The sequence below is a fragment of the Tiliqua scincoides genome, chromosome 1 (assembly GCF_035046505.1).
Source record: "Tiliqua scincoides isolate rTilSci1 chromosome 1, rTilSci1.hap2, whole genome shotgun sequence".
Lineage (NCBI taxonomy): Eukaryota > Metazoa > Chordata > Lepidosauria > Squamata > Scincidae > Tiliqua > Tiliqua scincoides.
The window spans coordinates 167,168,584-167,185,840 of NC_089821.1; the positions used below are offsets into that span (position 1 = coordinate 167,168,584).

At 41.7% G+C, this 17,257-nt stretch overlaps 1 protein-coding gene across 2 annotated transcripts in view; it reads left to right on the forward strand.

The window, feature by feature from the left end:
- ARHGEF10 (Rho guanine nucleotide exchange factor 10) overlaps positions 1 to 17,257 on the forward strand; it is a 114,704-nt gene that overhangs the window by 12,005 nt on the left and 85,442 nt on the right. For both annotated transcript variants that reach the window (XM_066612385.1, XM_066612387.1), the window contains exons 2-3: positions 2,579 to 2,675; positions 11,441 to 11,611. In XM_066612385.1, the coding sequence (XP_066468482.1) occupies positions 2,636 to 2,675; positions 11,441 to 11,611 (211 nt within the window). In that variant the 5' untranslated portion in view covers positions 2,579 to 2,635. The remainder of the gene's footprint in view (positions 1 to 2,578; positions 2,676 to 11,440; positions 11,612 to 17,257) is intronic.

Sequence of the window (17,257 nt, forward strand, 5' to 3'; positions counted from 1 at the left end):
ATAAAATAAAATTTAAAAAGGCTAATAAGATACAGACTTTGTCTCAGGCTTAGAAAGTAAAGGCATGAGAGAGGAAATGGAGAGAAAAGGCAGGGGAGGGGAATCAGGTTGACAGTGCCAGTGGGTTGTTTAAGGGATGGCCAACTGGGACCAGGCTGACTTTAATTTGGTGGTGGTCATGCGTTGCGACGGTGGTGGTGGTGGAAGTACCCAGAAGCCCTTGATCATTTGTAAGGTAACAGGAGCTAGAATCCCCTTACTTCTGTTGTCACAAGAAAACAGTTAGTAGTGTTATTTTTGAGAGTGAAAGGAAAACAATAGCATGGACATGGAGAGCCCAATTCTATCCAGCTTTCCAGTGCCAATGCAGCTGTGCCAACGGGGTGTGTGCTGCATCTTGCAGTGGGGGAAAGGGGCAGTCACAGAGGCCTTATCAAAGTAAGGAAATGTTTGTACCCTTACCTCAGGGCTGCACTGGGAAGTTGGATAGGACTGGGCTCTGAGTCACCACTAACCAGTGGCGTAGGTAGGTCATTTGACACCTGACCCCCATAAATTTTTGTTGCCCCCACGTGACTTAATAATTCATTAATAATAAATTATTAATTAATCAATCATTTTTTCACATTCTTATATGACCCTTCCTCTAAGGAGCTCAGGGTGGTGTGCATGGTTCCTTCCCTTATTTTGTATTCACAGCAACCCTATGAGGTAGGTGAGACTGAGAGATAGTAATATTCATGACATGAAATGAATAATAATAATGACCAGAAAATAAATGTTTTCTGGTCCAGAAAATAAATGACCAGAATATTTCTCCACAAGCAATGGATGAAATTCTGCATCAAATGGTATATAATATGATGGTATAATTCCTAAAAGCCACAATTCCACAGTTTTGGTCACTAGGGTTTCATCCCCCTGACAATGTCTTATTGGTCCATTTTGAGTTAAGGCAGAGGTTCTCAAACCTTTTGCACTGGGACCCACTTAGAATGATCTGTCCAGGACCCACCAGATGATGTCATGGCTGAAAGTAACATCATCAAGAAAATTAAAATAGTTATAAAGTAAAACAAATAATTAAATAAGGGGAAGCCAGCCCTGTTCCACCAAGTGAATTTTCTCTGTAGCCTGCCTGTAATCCCCTCCCACACACACAAAAAATCTGTGAGATTTTCAGCCCTTCCCAGTGCCCAGTTCATTTTGAGTTCTTATATTTAAACCATATCACTATCAGGACCCACCTAGATTTACAAGTCTAAAATAGAAAAAATTCATCTTGCCAGCACAAGCCTCTGTATTATTCTTTTTATTGGGGGGGGGGGGTCTGCCATCTGGAGCTTTTGTTGAGCTCCATGTTCACCAGATCAGAACCATTCAGGTGGCCTTGCATTCCTCTTTGCCTGACTTGACCATAAGCCAAGGCACAGTTGCTTACTCATGAGTAAATGCAACCATGTAGCTTCATTTTGTTTTCCATAGGGCTCAGTACATTCATTGGCTAGGGAGGAGGAACTTCCTTCTTGGGTGTTTTTGGGGGTCTGTGTTCATTGGATTGGGACCATTCTGGTGTCGTTGGATTCCACTCGGCCTGCTCTTTCCAATGGACTAGGAAAGTTCACCTACTCATGAGTAAACATGCGATATGGCTCAGTTTCACTTTCCATAGGGCTCCAAGCATTTCCCCCCCCCCGTTTTTTTGGATGTAAGTTTTGATAGATACTGTAAGCATTTTTTTTGAGAGATACTGTAAGCATTTTTCCCCCCTGTTTTTTTGGCTGTAAGTTTTGATAGAGTTGAGATATTTCACTCTGGTTTTTTTCATTGTATTCTAATGTAAATACATCAAATGGTATATGACATGATGGTATCATTCCTAAAACTGTGATTTTAGCGATTTTGGTCACTAGTGGTGTCACCCCCCCCCCCGAAGCTGGCACCTAGGGTGGTCTGCCCCCTGCCCCTCGCTAGCTGCACCATTGCCACTAACAGGACGTTATTATTTAACCCTTTTTAAAATACAAGGTAATATATGTACAGTATTCTTTTGTCTTTATCATTTTGTGCATTCAGGTCTGAAGTAGACCACTATTAGTATTTCCTGTTTTACAGTTTAGAAATTGACACGGGGATGTGCCAGACATTCATAGAGTTTTTCTGTGTTGGATTTTAATGTCTCCCAGGTCTCACTTCAATACTCTTATCCAGTCAACACAGTATGTCCTCATGCCGAAAATAGTTCATTTAATCACACCCATTCCCTGACGGCGTATTGTTTTCTGTGTGCAATTTGGAATGCCAAGCTATCATCATAAGAATCTTCTGGATGCTATGGATACTTAAAATGATCTCTCTAGCTGTTTATACAGAGCGAGAGAGAGGGAGAAAGAGAGGGGGGGGGAGAGAGAGAGAGAGAGCTGTTGTTGTCTACCATGAACTTGAAATTCCCCCAGATATCTGTTCTCACTAAGTTCAAATTTCTACAAAAATGCAGTTTTTTTTTTATATTAAGTGGTAGCATAAGATATTTTAAAAATATTTAAATGATCTTCATCTTTTGAAATTTTTTTTGCAGGTATTGTACATTTATTGTGTCAACAGAAAAATCACACTGGTGAGAGGACACAACAGCATGGACACAGAAGGATTCCCTCCTCCACCACCACCTGAAGGTAACAAAAAGATGAACATTGTATTTTTCTCCCCCTGCCCTCTTAAACCGAGTTCTATTTTTTTTATCCTATATGTATCAGTTTGCCTTTTCTTATGGGTGTCTAGCCATTTTTTTAAAATAATATCATAGTAATGTGTGGAATCACACATTTCTTTTTTGCTGTCTCACCTAATAGGCATAAGGGCTTGCTTAGAGTATGTTGGATTTGTTGAGATTCCACCCAGTGACTTCATTGTTGGCACTATCCTTTAAAGGATAAAGCTTCATTTCTAATGGTTTTTCCATTTGTTAAGTATTATCCAGTGCCTGGAATCTGCTTGCTGTTACTCTGGACAGTAATGGGCTTGTGTACTAAATGCAGACGGCTACTTAAATAGATACGCATTTTTATTTATCATTTTGTGAATATAGGAGTGTATCTAGCACACTTTTAATGGAATCTGTTTTGCAGTCCAGCCATATTCACCTGTGAATGATAAACTGGATATTAGGCAGTTACCGTGTGTATACAGTTAGGTCTCATCTTACGTGATGGATATGTTCTGGAATCCATGCATAAGGGGAAAATTGTATATTGTCAAAACTACCTTATAGAGCTTTCAATATGAAAAACACATATGGTCTCTTTAAAAACTAAAATCACACTGTAATAGACACTTGGAAGCTGCGACGACAGACAGAGCACTAGATTCTTTATCACTCTCGCTCCAGGAACATATTCGCCAAGTGGAATGGCAGGGCATTATGGAAACTTGTTGTTTTTCATCTATTGTTGCTGCTGTTGCTGCCAAGCCTGTATACTTGAATTCCTGCAAGTATATTATGTGTAAAGGGTCCAGAGCTTTCATTAGATTCTCAAAGGGGTTGTGTTCCAAAAATAGTTAAGAACCATTGTTTTTAAGCATATTGTCAATGAATGTGCCCAGAGTCCTAAAATCAAAGCCCTGCAGATGTTGAGGCACGACCTTATTCCGTTAAGAGTAATGGGCAATAAACCTGGAAATTGGTCTTTAAATCTATTTTTCCACTGTTTTTTAATCCACTGATTTTTTTTATCCACTAGGGATTCTGGAACAGAACCCCAGCAGATAATGAGGGAAGACCTGTATACAAGTCTCTGAAATAAATATAAATTCAGTGTCTTATCCTTGATTTTATTGTATGTTATATGGTACTGCAGGAGAATAGACTGTAGATCAGCAGTTCTCAAACTCCCTGGAAGCTTGAGAACCAAGGGTAAGTTGTTGTTAGGGAGGTGTGAAGGCAGTGGCGCAATCCACAGGATTGCGCAGCTGCCAGTCCAAGGGGGTTTTTAAACTTACTCAAAGCCAGTGCCAGCCTCTAGGGGGTGCAGGGAGTCCCTCAGAGCTCTCTGCAGGGTTCCCCAAGCCTCCAAAAAACTAAAAATAGCAATTGGAAGCCAATTTGAGAACCCAAGCTATAGATAATTCGACCTACTGACCTAACTGGATTGCTATCAAGATAAATTGTGCTTGGGAGAAGCGGTTGCATTGGCGATGTGGAAGAGGTGGTGGAAGAAGCAATTGTGCTTCATCAGCCAACTCTTCCCTGTTGACCAGCCCTGCAGTGGTTTCCCCTAGGGTTGCAGGTCTCCAGTAACTGCACCTGTGGGCACCAGCCCTCCACCTATGTAACTGAGCTTGAAACATATAGTTTCATTGTTGGTGCTTTATTATTATTATTTATGTGGCTATTACATTATAATATTTAAAGCAAATAGGTAGAACTGGAGTTTGTGCTTGCAGTATATAGAAGGCCCCAGCTATCCAAAGGGAATCTGTTCCATGAACCCCCCCCCCCGCATGGATACTGAATTCCATGGATGATTAAATCCACAACTGGAGGGCTTCAGAACACCTCCAGCAGTTGCCAGCATAAACTGGAGGTGACTTTGGGTTCCATTGTGGAGGCCTTCTGAGTCACAGGGAAACTGCACACTGCAAATCAGAACACTTCCTGGAGGCAACCAGAAAGTTCTTCCGGTCATGCCTGAGAGGTGTTCTTAGGCCCTTCAGCAGTGGGCTTGGTGTCTGCAGATGCTGAAATCCATGGATGCCAAGCCTGCAGATAAGGAGGGCCCATTATGTTCTGTTACATTTGAGAATTCTTGAATAAAGCAAATAATAAGTGGTAAATTGCACATTTCAAGCTAAACTGTATTCACAGTGTTGATGATATGAATTGTTTTCTTGGTAATCTTATGTACTGTTAAGAGCAAGAGTTTAACACTGGAACATAATAAGTCTGCATGACTAAGCCTGCTCTGCGGATTTTTAGAATATTGCCTGAGCTGAACAGTCATGCTTGTTGATCTTTGTCTGTACTGCATTTGTTTGTGAGAAATGCCCGTTTAAGCAGACAGGCAATAACAAAGGATGGCAAAAACAGAGCCAAGATTTGAGATGAATGAGAACAGCATTGGAATTGTAATTATCAATAGTCTCTTGTTAGGGAAGCTGTTAGTCGCTTGTTTAGTGTCTGAATCTCTTTTTGAAAAAAAACAAAAAAACAGGATGCCTTGGGGGGGGGGGAATCTCCTTACTTAACAAATCTGTTAAAGCAACTCATTGATACTTTATTTAAAAATAGACAGAATAGGGAATGTAACACAAACTATTTTTGCCCTACAAAGATATGTAAACACACAATGGTGTGTAAAACAGAGGCCATACTTGCCTCTTGCTACTACTGTATTTCAGTGTATCTACCAATATATTTGTTGTTCAGAGGTGTTGTATATTGTTGTGGTTTTTTTGTTTGTTAATACTTCCTTCTTTTGTATTAAGGAGTTATAGTACTGTAATTTTTTTTATTTGCAGCATTGTGGTTCCAACACGAATCATGTCATTGTCTCTTTTCTAATTATGGCATACAGATTACCTCAGTGTTTTCTGTTTTTATATTGTGCCTGAAAGAGAAACAAGATTGGAATAGATGGCTTTACATTCTTTTCAGATTATAATTCTGTAATCTGGATTTTTTTTTTACTTAACAGTATGAGCTCAGGTCAGTGATGGCGAACCTTTTAGAGACCGAGTGCCCAAACTGCAACCCAAAACCCACTTATTTATCTCAAAGTGGCAACACGGCAATTTAACCTGAATACTGAGGTTTTAGTTTAGAAAAAACAACTCGTATATTAACATCTTTTACCTACTATTACTTGTAACCCTTAATGAACTTTTCCTCTAGAAATTTGTCCAATCCCTTCTTAGAGGCATCTAGGCAAGTTGTCATCACTGCTTCTGTGGCAAAGCGTTCCACAGACTCATTACATGCTGGGTAAAGAAATATTGGCAGGGAAGGGGTGGCTGCAAGACCTTGCCACTGCTCATTTTCTCAAACAAGAAAATATATTTTTTTTTAAATGCCCCACCCACAGAAGTGGGCTCTAAGGCTGCAATCCCAGCCACTCTTTCCTAGGAGTAAGCCTCATTGACTCTAATGGGGCTTACTTCTGAGTAGACACGCAGGATGTCTTCTCTGCTGTGGAGGAAAAGCCTCTCCTGGTGCTGAGTGGGGAGCTGCTCAGGGAAAGGAGACTGCTGTGGAGGAGGGCGGCTCAGGATTGGCTGGTGGTCAGCCAGTGAAGGGCCCTGAGCCATTCCAACAGAAAAAGCCAGGAGCCTGCTGGATGCTGATTGGCTGAGCCTGCTGGAGAGTTGGGGAAGGGAAAACAGGGACTTTAAGCCTGCAGAGCGGGCAAAATTGAAAAGGGAAACCAATGTGGGGCAGGTGGGGGTGAAGGGAGAGGAGAGCAGTGAGCTCAGAGGGCGGAGGGAAGCAGCCCGCCCTCCCAACACACGGGGCTCGGAAAAAGCCTCTGTTTTCTTTAAAGTGACATGCAGCTTCAGAGCCCATCTCCAGGCTGCCTGGCTCAGCGCTGCGTGCCCCCTCTGGCACGTGTGCCATAGGTTCGCCACCACTGGCTCAGGTATTCCCCTCTATGGTTATAATAATACTTTAGCATTTGCATAGCACTTCCTCAGTGTGCAACACCCTCCATACTTATTGTCTTGATGATTACGTCCTTGGAACAACCCTTTAAAATAAGTATTATCTCCATATTGCAAGGGAGTGGCTTACCTAAAGCCACCTAGAGAGATCATGACAGATGCAAAATTTGAACCAGGTAATGGGTGGTCTGTGCTTCCCCGCTGCCCAAATCTCCTCCAATTTTGCTACCCCTGTGAGCAAGGGCACATGCTTGTGTGCCTTCGTGTGGTGGGTGGGGGAAGGGGTAGATGACATTCTGCTTCCCTTCCCTTGGCTTATCTGGAGCTGTTCTTGGTACACTGCCTTCCTTCTCCATTGTACTCCTGTTTTGAATGAACAGGAAGAGAGAATACTGGGAATCCAGCATGTCCCATTGCTGGCACACGCTGCTTTTGTTAATTGGAACAGGAGTGGAGTGGCAGAGGGAGGCTGCATGTGGTGAGCTGCTGAAGGGAAGCAGGACAGGCTCGAGACTGCCTTTCCCTGCCCACTTGTGCATCCATAAGCAGCTGGGTGGACAGGCAGAGATGGATCTTCTGTGACTTTTATCCCCTTTCGTCTTTCTGTAGCAACACTGAAAGAACAGGACTGCCACTGCTGCGTTCCTCTTCAGACTTGCTCTCAGAGGATCTGAACATCAACTGGAGTGGCAAGCTGGAGCAGTGCCATACTTGAGGAGGGGCAAGGGGCACAAATGCCCCGGGTGCCAGGCTGTGGAGGGCAGTGCCCCCACCATCCACCCCACCCCTTGGCACACTGCCGCACCACCCCAATGCCTTTCACCCTATGGCATTCTGTGAGGGCTGGAGAAGCAGCACACTGTCTCCCTGACCCTCTGAAGGCCTTGGAGGGCCAAAAAATCACTTCTGGTTTCACAGAAGAAACCGGAAGTGAAGTTTTTAAGCCCTTAGAAGGTTTTCTGCGGGCTGAGGAAACCAGAAGTGATTTTTTTTTCCCCCAGTGGAACTGTAAAGTGATTTTTTTTTGACCCTACAAAGCTTTTAGCTTTGGAGTGGAGGAAGCACTCTGCCTCCCTGGGCCTCCAGAAGGAAGGCAAGGGGGGGCAGTCCATGCGGTGGGGTGTGTGGTTGCTTGTGGTTTTGGCCCTGGGCGCTACCAGGACCAGGATTGCTTCTGAGCAGGAGAGGTCAAAAGACAAAAGGTTAGGGTCTTGTCAGTTTGCTACTTCTCCAACTTGGCAGTCATGTTATTTCATGGCAGGCTGACCTTGCTGGGAAAATCCTGATTTGCAGCCCAGTCTCTTAACCGTTATGCAAAACTAGCTCTTGTAAAGCCTGTCGCCTAACTAGTAAAATATTCAAACTAAATCAAGTTAGGAAACATAAGCAAAAGTGCGGGCAAAAGATTTGGGTGGGAGAGTTTAGAAAAAGGGCTAAAACCAGTAGTGTGACATGCGATAGACATGGATGTCTTAATTATGATGAAAACCTGTATCCCACAGTTTCTTCAGACTGCAGCATAATAGTATTAAACTTACAATTTTAAAAGCAAACATCACACTCTTAAAAACATCAATACAGTAATTACAAAGAAAACTTTATACCAAAATGTGTTGATTTGATTAGGCTTAAAAAACTTGATAGAAACACTTGCCAATTAATTGCAGATTAAAATTGAAAGGAGGATTTGGCTTAATGTTGCACAGAGCTAGAAGGTTTAGTGAAAGGACCAAACTTCTTGTTCTGGACGAGTCTATGCCTGATCCTCATTAGTGCAGACCTGCTGTATTGCACTATATAGGGTCTGGCCAAAGACTAAAAATGAGTCAATAGATTATGTCAGTGACAGGGTTTCTATTCTCTGTGCAGTGTTTGTGAAAGGAAGTAATGGTTGTACTGCATGCATTCTCTGACTATAGAGACCTGTTTTTCTGCTTGACTCTTGCTGAATTTAATTGGCTTCTAAGAGATACTTGAAAAACTCTGGACTAAATCCTAGAACTAGCACAGAGCCAAAATGGAGCATGTTCAGCAAGAAAAAGGGCAAGAATTTTTTCTCCTGTGCAAAAGAACACTACTCTTTGGCTGTTTGCTGTCTTAATGTTCCACTTTCCTTTTAGTTCCTTTGCTGCAGGAAAAGGGGAGGGGAATCCAATTAATTAGAGCAGTGGTTCTCACACTTTTAGCACCGGGACCCACTTTTTAGAATGAGAATCTGTCGGGACCCACCGGAAGTGATGTCCTGACCAAAAGTGACATCATCAGGCAGGGAAATTTTTAACAATCCTAGGCTGTAATCCTACCCACATTTACCCAGAAGTAAAAGCATAAACATAGTAGCCTATTCAAAGTACAGATCTGTCACATTTCCCCAAATGCAGTCACATACCATGGTAGCATCAAGTCTAATGCATTAAAAATAAAATATTTAAATGAATGGGAACCCACCTGAAATTGGCTTGTGACCCACCTAGTGGGTCCCGACCCACAGTTTGAGAAACACTGAATTAGAGCAACTGCATATCTCCTATCTCATATTGCTAAACTTGAAGATTGGTGAGATACTTAACAATATGCTGTATCTTCATCTTACTAAATGTCGCACAGGATTTCATGGCCGATGAATATAGATTGCATCATAAATACATTGTGTGGTTTCATCTATCAGGGCCATTCTTTCATTTACAGTCGCTCTCTTGATGTTGAGCTAGGTACAGGTCTGTACATCTATTTCCAATATTAAACCCCTGTTGTTATGCAAATCCACACGTTGGAGACTCTTTTCAACTGCCCACTGCATTTTCTGCCTGATGGTCTTGCAGTCATGTCACAATGAACATGTGTTCATTCAGCAAGATGAACAGAGCTCCATTCTGTAAAGACTTGTGGCTTAAAGGAAAGCTTTGTGGTCTACTGAAACCATCACTATGCTTGAACCTTAGACTTATGCACTCCTTCTCTCCTTCCCCAGAGGCATCTGTTCCTGGCTTATAGCAAACAGTAGTTTGCTGTTGATCTAGAACTTGTTTGTTTTGGTTTTGCCATAAACTACAAATTGAATTTTCTAGTCACCTTGTGTAGAGAGGAAAGGGGAAAGGGTAAGTGATTTCTGGGTCCCACATTCTCAGGCTATCAAACCATGGTTTTGGTGTTGCTTCTGACTGAGATTAATGTCTCCTCTGCAACCAGTAGAATCTTCATTAGCATGTAACGTCTTTCATTAATTGCCTCTCGAAGCTGGTTTATGCAGCTTTGTTACAGTATATGAGCATCTTGGTTCTTGCTGACAGCACCTTTTCCTTTCCTGAATGTCAGTGAGTGTTGATTCATTCCCAAAGGATTATGTAATCAGAAAATAACTTTATATTTAAAAGCACTTGAATTCTTGATATCATAAAGAGCGCACAAATATGACATGTTGCCATGTAGACAATGAATACCTTTTTACTATTTATGGATGAAAAATATCAAACTTTCTTTCTTTCACAAATGATGTATTAATGGTGAATCTGCTGTGTCAGTAATAAAACATGCCGCTTCAGCTTGACTGTAGAAACAGAATATCTTGCAAGTGTGCTTATTGCTCTGACAGTCTGTATGGTTGAGAGGGGTGAAGTGTGCTGGCTTTGCTGTAAGGAATATGCAGAGCATGTCCAAGCTGGTCGAAAGGTTGATAAAACCTTCTGAAGTTCAGGAAATGTAATAAGCTTTGTATGAGTTGGTCTTAACCTCATTTCTCCTGAAAATATGGTAAATACAGTAGTCTTTGGTTGCAGTTAAGTGCCTGGGTTTTTTTCCCTTCAGGTTCATGTTGGGCTTCCATTGAATCGTCCTAAGAGATTGAAGGAACAAGAAGGGGTTAATTCAGCAAGACCTCTTGGTGGCTCTTGCATAAATTGGAACCGGGTCTACAGTACCCCAACAATTCCCCGTCTTGGAGGGAAGGATGTATTTGTTAAGAGTAAAGCTCCCCCACTGCAAGTATATGAAGTGCTTTGAGGCCCATCTAGGGGCTCACATACAGCCCTTGTTCTAGGCTACAGAGAACATGAACTTAAGCCATCGTCTCTAGCTAGAGGTGTTTGCTTCTGGTGAGTAAGTTAGGATTACAGCCTAAGTCTTACTGAATACAGTGGACTTACTTCTGAGTAAAATAAAGAACCCCGTTTTCAAACATCTCTAGCTATAGCTGGAACACTTGGTTCTTATTAACTTCTTACATGCAAATCATGTGAGAGAAACTAAGGAAGCCCATGGTATTAGCCCTGAAGCTCTGCTTGCCAATCACTGGAAGTTTTCCAGACAATCTCTGCAACCACTGTAAGGCCATAAATTAGGTTTTTTCAGTTTGAAAGTGGTCGTTCTAAGGATGCTTTTGTGATTGGCTCTCAGGTACGTTAAGTATATGATGTCCTAGATCAGGGGTGTCAAACCTGTTTCATATAGAGGACCAAAGTTAGCATTCATGGTGCCTGCTGAGGGCCGGAAGTGACGTCATTAAGGAGTTAGACATAAGCACTTTGTTCTCACACAGAAATTCATGGAAAATAGCAGAAGAGAAAATCTTGTTCATATTTTCAAGATATGAGAGAGCCCAATTATAATGGGGGCCAGATAAATTGCTTCCAAGGTCCACACATGGGCCTTATGTTTGACACTCTTGTCCTAGATTTTCATGTGCATCGTGCCAGTGGGATTGTCATTCTAACATTTTAGTGTTTGCTACAAGGGCAATCTATTTGTCTGTTTTATTACATTTATTGTCTTTAACAATTTCTGTGTTCAGTTCTAGAAAATGAATTAAAAGCCAATGCTACTAATGAGGAAGATGACGATGAAGGAGAACAGTTTGACTTTGATAGTGGAGATGAGATACCAGAAGCAGACAGACAAACCATTTTGCCATCTAATTCTTATTCTAAGAATAATACAGAGCAGGAAGACATGAATTCTGCAGGTATTTTTTCCTCAAAATCTGTCATGAAAATTTCTGATTTACCCCTATTTTTATCTGTGTTGGACCTTTCCATCACTTGGAACTTCTCTGTTCCCTTAGCATGAGTCTTCAGATGCAGTAGCTATTGTTTTGTTTGTTGTTGCTACTGATCTTCTCTTTCTTCATCAACTGACTGGTAAACAAAGAACTGGCTTTTGAGCCAACTGGGCCAGAAGTCCACATGTTTCCCAAGAGCAGGAAACTTGGGTAGCTCAGGTGACCCCCAGGCATCCAGATGCACAGATAACCCAGTTAATGCGCAGAGATTTAGGGCACATTCCTAACCAACTTTCCAGCGCTGACATAGCTGTGCCAGTGGGGCATGTGCTGGATCCTGCAGTTGGGGAGCAGTCACGGAGGCCTCCTCAAGGTAAGGCAATATTTGTTCCCTTACCTCAGAGTTGCATTGCCCTTATGTCAGTGCTGGAAAATGGGTTAGGATTGCAGCCTTGTAAAAGTGGGGTTGCGTAGGCTAAATGCATAAAGGAGAATGTTGAATTATCAGTATCTTTTAAACTTTGCACCTTTCTTTCTGTTCCTTGGATATTTTTGAGTTTTCTAATAAACTCATTGTAATTTTCCTGTCTGGTTTTAGTTCACTCCTTGTATATTAGGGCTCTTAGGGCCCAATCCTATCAAAATTTTCAGTGCACAGTCACAATACAGCCCTGAGGTAAGGGAATAAACATTCCCATACTTTGGTGAGGCCTCTGTGGCTGCCCTCCCACTGCAGGATGCGATGCACACCTCATTGGCATGGCTACATCAGCTGGAAAGTTGGATAGGATTGGGCCCTTGGTTAACCTGGGAAGTTAACTAGGGAATTGTTAACCAAGGCATCCTTCTTTTGCGTGTGCTCTGTAGCTTTAGGTGTTGGCAGCTAGAACCAGTTTTTCCCCCCAATTTACCAGAATTAAAACAGTGTAGAGCAGTGTTTCTCAAACTGTGGGTTGGGACCCAGTAGGTGAGTCGCAAGCCAGTTTCAGGTGGGTCCCCATTCATTTCAATATTTTATTTTTAATTTGGTATGTGGCTGCATTTGGGGAAAGGTTACAGACCTATACTTTTAACAGGTGATTACATTATGCTTTTAACAAGGATAGTCAGTGGGGCTTACTCCTAGGTGGGTAGGATTGCACCCATGATTGTTATAAGTTTTCCTGCTTGATGATGTCACTTCTGGTCATGACATCACTTCAGTTAGAGATGTGAAGGCCTGGAAAAAAAACCCAGTTTTTTTCCATTTATTTTTTTTTTCCATTGCATTTTTTGCAATTTTTATTGCTTTTTTTTGCAATTTTTTTTTGCAAAATTTATTTGCAAATTTTATTGCATTTATTGCATTTTTATTGCATTGCATTTTTTGCAGAGAAGCGGTTGGCCCTCTGGATGGTGAGGGAGGGAAAGGGGAGATAAAAGGAGACTTAGAGATGGCAGAGAAATTAAATGAGTTCTTTGCATCTGTCTTCACGGCAGAAGACCTCGGGCAGATACCGCTGCCCGAACGGCCCCTCCTAACCAAGGAGTTAAGTCAGATAGAGGTTAAAAGAGAAGATGTTTCAGACCTCATTGATAAATTAAAGATCAATAAGTCACCGGGCCCTGATGGCATCCACCCAAGGGTTATTAAGGAATTGAAGAATGAAGTTGCAGATCTCTTGACTAAGGTATGCAACTTGTCCCTCAAAACGGCCACGGTGCCAGAAGATTGGAGGATAGCAAATGTCACGCCTATTTTTAAAAAGGGAAAGAGGGGGGACCCGGGAAACTATAGGCCGGTCAGCCTAACATCCATACCGGGTAAGATGGTGGAATGCCTCATCAAAGATAGGATCTCAAAACACATAGACGAACAGGCCTTGCTGAGGGAGAGTCAGCATGGCTTCTGTAAGGGTAAGTCTTGCCTCACGAACCTTATAGAATTCTTTGAAAAGGTCAACAGGCATGTGGATGCGGGAGAACCCATGGACATTATATATCTGGACTTTCAGAAGGCGTTTGACACGGTCCCTCACCAAAGGCTACTGAAAAAACTCCACAGTCAGGGAATTAGAGGACAGGTCCTCTCCTGGATTGAGAACTGGTTGGAGGCCAGGAAGCAGAGAGTGGGTGTCAATGGGCAATTTTCACAATGGAGAGAGGTGAAAAGCGGTGTGCCCCAAGGATCTGTCCTGGGACCGGTGCTTTTCAACCTCTTCATAAATGACCTGGAGACAGGGTTGAGCAGTGAAGTGGCTAAGTTTGCAGATGACACCAAACTTTTCCGAGTGGTAAAGACCAGAAGTGATTGTGAGGAGCTCCAGAAGGATCTCTCCAGACTGGCAGAATGGGCAGCAAAATGGCAGATGCGCTTCAATGTCAGTAAGTGTAAAGTCATGCACATTGGGGCAAAAAATCAAAACTTTAGATATAGGCTAGTGGGTTCTGAGCTGTCTGTGACAGATCAGGAGAGAGATCTTGGGGTGGTGGTGGACAGGTCGATGAAAGTGTCGACCCAATGTGCGGCGACAGTGAAGAAGGCCAATTCTATGCTTGGGATCATTAGGAAGGGTATTGAGAACAAAACGGCTAGTATTATAATGCCGTTGTACAAATCGATGGTAAGGCCACACCTGGAGTATTGTGTCCAGTTCTGGTCGCCGCATCTCAAAAAAGACATAGTGGAAATGGAAAAGGTGCAAAAGAGAGCGACTAAGATGATTACGGGGCTGGGGCACCTTCCTTATGAGGAAAGGCTACGGCGTTTGGGCCTCTTCAGCCTAGAAAAGAGACGCTTGAGGGGGGACATGATTGAGACATACAAAATTATGCAGGGGATGGACAGAGTGGATAGGGAGATGCTCTTTACACTCTCACATAATACCAGAACCAGGGGACATCCACTAAAATTGAGTGTTGGGCGGGTTAGGACAGACAAAAGAAAATATTTCTTTACTCAGCGCGTGGTCGGTCTGTGGAACTCCTTGCCACAGGATGTGGTGCTGGCGTCTAGCCTAGACGCCTTTAAAAGGGGATTGGACGAGTTTCTGGAGGAAAAATCCATTATGGGGTACAAGCCATGATGTGTATGCGCAACCTCCTGATTTTAGGAATGGGTTAAGTCAGAATGCCAGATGTAGGGGAGGGCACCAGGATGAGGTCTCTTGTTATCTGGTGTGCTCCCTGGGGCATTTGGTGGGCCGCTGTGAGATACAGGAAGCTGGACTAGATGGGCCTATGGCCTGATCCAGTGGGGCTGTTCTTATGTTCTTATGCATTTTTTTGCAAAAGAATTTTGTTCCAAAAAATTGGAGAAATTGAAAAAAGAAAAAAATTATTGAATGTTTTATTTTAACATGATGAATAAAATATTTTAAGACAAGGTGTTCAAATATTTTCCAAATCATTTCTAAAAAAATATGTATGGTATCGATTATTCTAATTTCAGTGCACTGAGGACAAGCAAGTTCTAGGTTACAAACTGAACTCTCCAATGTAAGAACAAGATGCATTTCTTCCTTTAGGAAGTGCTGCTATTGTCACAAGAAAATAAAAAGGTTTCAATTTTGTTTTTGCATGTGGGTGGGTATGTTTCTGTCCTCTTCACCAGGCCTCAAGGCACTGGAAGAAAATACAGAGCAACAAAAAGGACCTGAAAGTATATACTTAATTTAAAAAGGTAAGAGTTTACATTTATCTGATTCCAGAAAACGGAATCATTTAGCTACATTAGTTTATCTTTATAAACTTTGTGTAAATAATAATTTATTTACTACTAATCTGGTTCTTTACTTCCCCCACCCACAACCATAGATTAGTGTCTTCTTGCAAACTAGCCATTAAATTACTCTTTCTTACTCCCCTTAGGAAAATGGTGAGACCAACATCTAGCATATGGAGGCATTTTCACATTACAAGTTTTTCTGGGAAGAAAAATATGATTTACAAATACTGTCAGATGAAATATGCATTTCCAAATGTTATCAGGATGACAAAACACATTCTTGTATTTAACAAGTGTCCTGTAGATATTAAAAAATCCTTCATGCATCTAAGTGAAGAGGACCGCAGTGATGAAAATGCACATAGTTTTTCCCAACTTTCTTGTTCAAGAAGTCCTCTTTCTAATCCATCTGTAACATCAGCAGCAACAGAAAGTGTTGTCCCATCAGCAGCATCTTCAAGCAAACAGATACTGAAGACAGCTGCATCCAAAAATTATTCAATAACTTCATTTGTAGACGAGATGACATCTGAAGATCAGGAAAAAAATTAATCACACTCTTGCAAGAGCAATATATTCTTCTGGAACACCATTTTCAATAAGTGAACATACTGGCAGGAAGCTTTGAAATTAGTAAGACCATCATACCATTTGCCCAGCAGACATTCTTTGAGCAAACCTCTTTTGGAGTCAGAATATGAACGTGTAATGGAATCTGTGCAAGGAAAAATTAATGAAGCACTGTGTCTTGCACTATTTACAGATGGATGGACAAATGAGAGAAGAAGAAGGTATTATAAATTCGGTTATAACAACACCTCAACCAGTTTTTCACAAAAGCATTGAAACAGGAGAGAACAGACATACTGCAGAGTATATCAGCTATAAAATATGTGAAGTCCTACAGAAAATTGGGAGTGGTAAAGTATTTGCTTTGCTGACTGAATGAATTTGCTTTCATATTTGCCAGCAATATGAAAGCAGCATGGGAAATCATAATGGATAAGTATCCACATATTACTGCAATAGGATGTGCACCTCATGGGCTCAACTTGCTTCTTAATGATATTATGAAACTGTACACCCTTCAAATGATCTATAGATGAGCAAAAGAAGTTATAAAACATGTAAAAGGTACTCGTAGCTACAGTTTTCAAGAAGAAGCAAGTAGAAAAAAATGCAAAGAATAAAATAGTGACACTGAAGCTCTGTTGTCAAACTCAGTGGGCTGGTGATCTCCTTTGAAAGTTTACTAAAAAACAAAAACGCTCTTCAAGAAACAGTAATAGTTGAAGATCTTAAAGTACCCAGGAGTGCAAGAAACACTGTTCTTGATCAGGATGTCTTCTGGGTTCAGCTGCAAAATTCCCTGAAGGCTCTAAATCTAATTGCTGCAGCAGTCACTGCATCTGAATCAGATAGTGCACTTTTGTCAGAAATTCCTTATTTAATGACCAAGATAAAAACAACTGTTTTTGAAAATCTCAGTATATCTCCACTTACAGCTATAGAAGAAAGTAAAGTGAAATATTTTATTTTAAAAAGGGAAGAATTTTGTTGCCATCCAATTCATGCTGCTGCAAATCTGCTGGATCCAAGATTCAAAGGTGGAAATAAGCATCACATTTAGGACTTGATGTTGGGAAGATACTTTCAAATGTTGCAGAATATAGAACACCTTCAGGGATTTGGTCCAGGAATGCAATCTGGGATTCTGCCAAACATTTTCTGCCTGCAACATGGTGGCAAGGTCTTTGCACAACACAGCTGCTGACTCCTCTTACTTCTCGCCTTCTTCAGATTCCTCCATCTTCTGCAGCATGTGAGAGAATCTGGTCTATGTTTGGAAACACTCACACTAACTCAAAAAATAAATTGACATGTGAAAGGGTAGAGAAGCTTGT